Source organism: Atta colombica, unplaced genomic scaffold, assembly GCF_001594045.1.
Source record: "Atta colombica isolate Treedump-2 unplaced genomic scaffold, Acol1.0 scaffold274, whole genome shotgun sequence".
NCBI lineage: Eukaryota > Metazoa > Arthropoda > Insecta > Hymenoptera > Formicidae > Atta > Atta colombica.
Window position 1 is genome coordinate 748,392 of NW_017259375.1, and position 2,201 is coordinate 750,592.

The window sequence follows — 2,201 nt, forward strand, 5'->3', positions numbered from 1 at the left end:
ATATAAAACAGAAAGAGAGAGAGAGGGGAGGAGAGAGAGAGAGAGAGAGAGAGAGAGAGAAATCAAGAATACGTATTTTACTAAAAATCAACGTTTTTAAGAGATGTTACATTTTTTCATACATCTTTTCGAAGGTTTACAACTTAATATTGAGTGCGATGTATATAGATGACATATATTCAAATATTCTTTCAGGCTATCCACTTTTCCACAAAAACCTACCGTATTGGATCATTAAGAACAGCTGGGGAAAATCTTGGGGCGAACAGGGATACTACAGAGTTTACCGCGGGGATGGCACTTGCGGACTTAACACGATGGCCTCTAGTGCCGTGGTTGTTTAACGCTGCTACGTTAAATAAGTTTTTCATGACAATTAACTTATAATCGTTTTAAACGAAGTTATACATTATACATACATATATATAGAGATATCCTTTTCTACTAATTAACGTCGATTTTGAAATTGTATCCATTCGCTTGTCAAAGATTTAATGAATGCAGCTTGATCACATTACCACTCTACACTATGTATTATAGTATTTACTCAATGACGTTCAGCTTATGCAAATATCTGGCAAGCGGATGAATCGTCTGGAGCTAGTTAAGTATGTGTTGTGTAATTTAAGCTAAGTTCAATTTTTTGCATATCTATATATTAGGAAAGAAAAACGATGTTCAAGAGAAAATCGTTTACGACAATCCTATTCTGTTGAAAAGATCGAAACTAAATTATACAATTCGCTAATGTTTTGCAAATCTCTTTATAAAATAATACGGATAATATATATATATATATATATAAATATTTAAAGTATGTTAAAATATGCTATGATGTTGAAACTTCAGCAATAGAAAGTAGTTTTAATTGCGTGTATAAAAATCAGTAAGTAAAAAAGAAAGTGTACCCCCTTTCCCTCCCAAGACACTTTTATATTTCACAGTTTTTAAGTTTGTTACAGATCGTCACATTTTCTGAAAAATTTTATAATGGATTTTTAATTTCGCTTAGATTCTGGAAAATAGTTTTATATGCGATTTATTAACTGAAACAAAAAGCGAAAAAAAAAAAAAAAATTTATAAGTAAACGAAACAAAGAAATAAGTAGAAATCCGATTTTTATTAAACGCAATAAAGATTATTATGCGAAACCATGTCAATTTAATATACCTGAAATCAATACAATTAATATATTCAAAACGTAAATAAAAATTAAAATCCTTACAATAATGTATTGAGAAATATATTTGAAATTTATAAAATTTTGTTTCCGTAATTATGCTAAACTAATTGATAAAAAAATTGATAAAAAAGAAAAGACTAAAATTATTTATTTTCATCAAGTTTTAATTATAAGTTATGCTGATGTATATTAGAAAAATTTAAATATATATCGAAATAATTGTGAAATTATGAAAACTATTATTTTTTCATCATATTATTATTAGTATTATTTCAAACAATCTAAAAGCATTTTTGATATTATTAAATCTTTAATTGAATCCTATACTTACCGAATATCGAGATGTAATCGATAAATTCTATATATGTCAAAATAATCTTCAATAAAAGAAACTGGTTTAAGTAACAGAGATTTTCAACATTAATTAACGAAAGATATTTCTTAATATTCTGTGCTGAACAGAGCTTGTTTGAAAAAATAGAGCTCGATGTGAACAAATTTAATAAAGAATTACAGAAAATTATGATCTGCAGTGATCAGGAATTTTTTCGTAAAATCAAGTAATAATCGATTTAAATAAATCGATGTTTTACATAAATTTGAAAGTGTGTCATATACCATAATATATCCAACATGATGTATCGTAAGATTCAATACATTTCTTAAATGTAACTTCATTGACATTATGCAACAATCATTTCGGAATCTATAATTTATTAAGAATTGTGGATGTAATTCGAGAAATCCATCTTCACATTTAACGCTATAAAGCCGCAACGCTTTGAGTTATGTGAACACACAAAAGGTTCTGTGAAAGAACTATACACCACTAACAGGAATTTTACTTGTTCATTGTTTTAGTAAAAATTTAATACCTTCATATTTTTTATGATTTAAATTCTTTATAATAATTTATATAAGATAAAGATATTGCAATAAAACAATTATTAATCAACTATTATCTATTATCAATAAAACAATTATTAATCAACTATTATCTATTATTAATAACTATTT

The 2,201-nt window shown here is 26.3% G+C and overlaps 1 protein-coding gene across 1 annotated transcript in view; it reads left to right on the forward strand.

Moving 5' to 3' along the window:
• Positions 1-1,152, forward strand: part of LOC108689681 — a 5,665-nt gene extending 4,513 nt beyond the window's left edge. The window contains exon 3 of the mRNA XM_018196556.1: positions 196-1,152. Coding sequence (XP_018052045.1) covers positions 196-344 — 149 coding nt within the window. The 3' untranslated portion in view covers positions 345-1,152. The remainder of the gene's footprint in view (positions 1-195) is intronic.
• Positions 1,153-2,201: the final 1,049 nt, after the last annotated feature.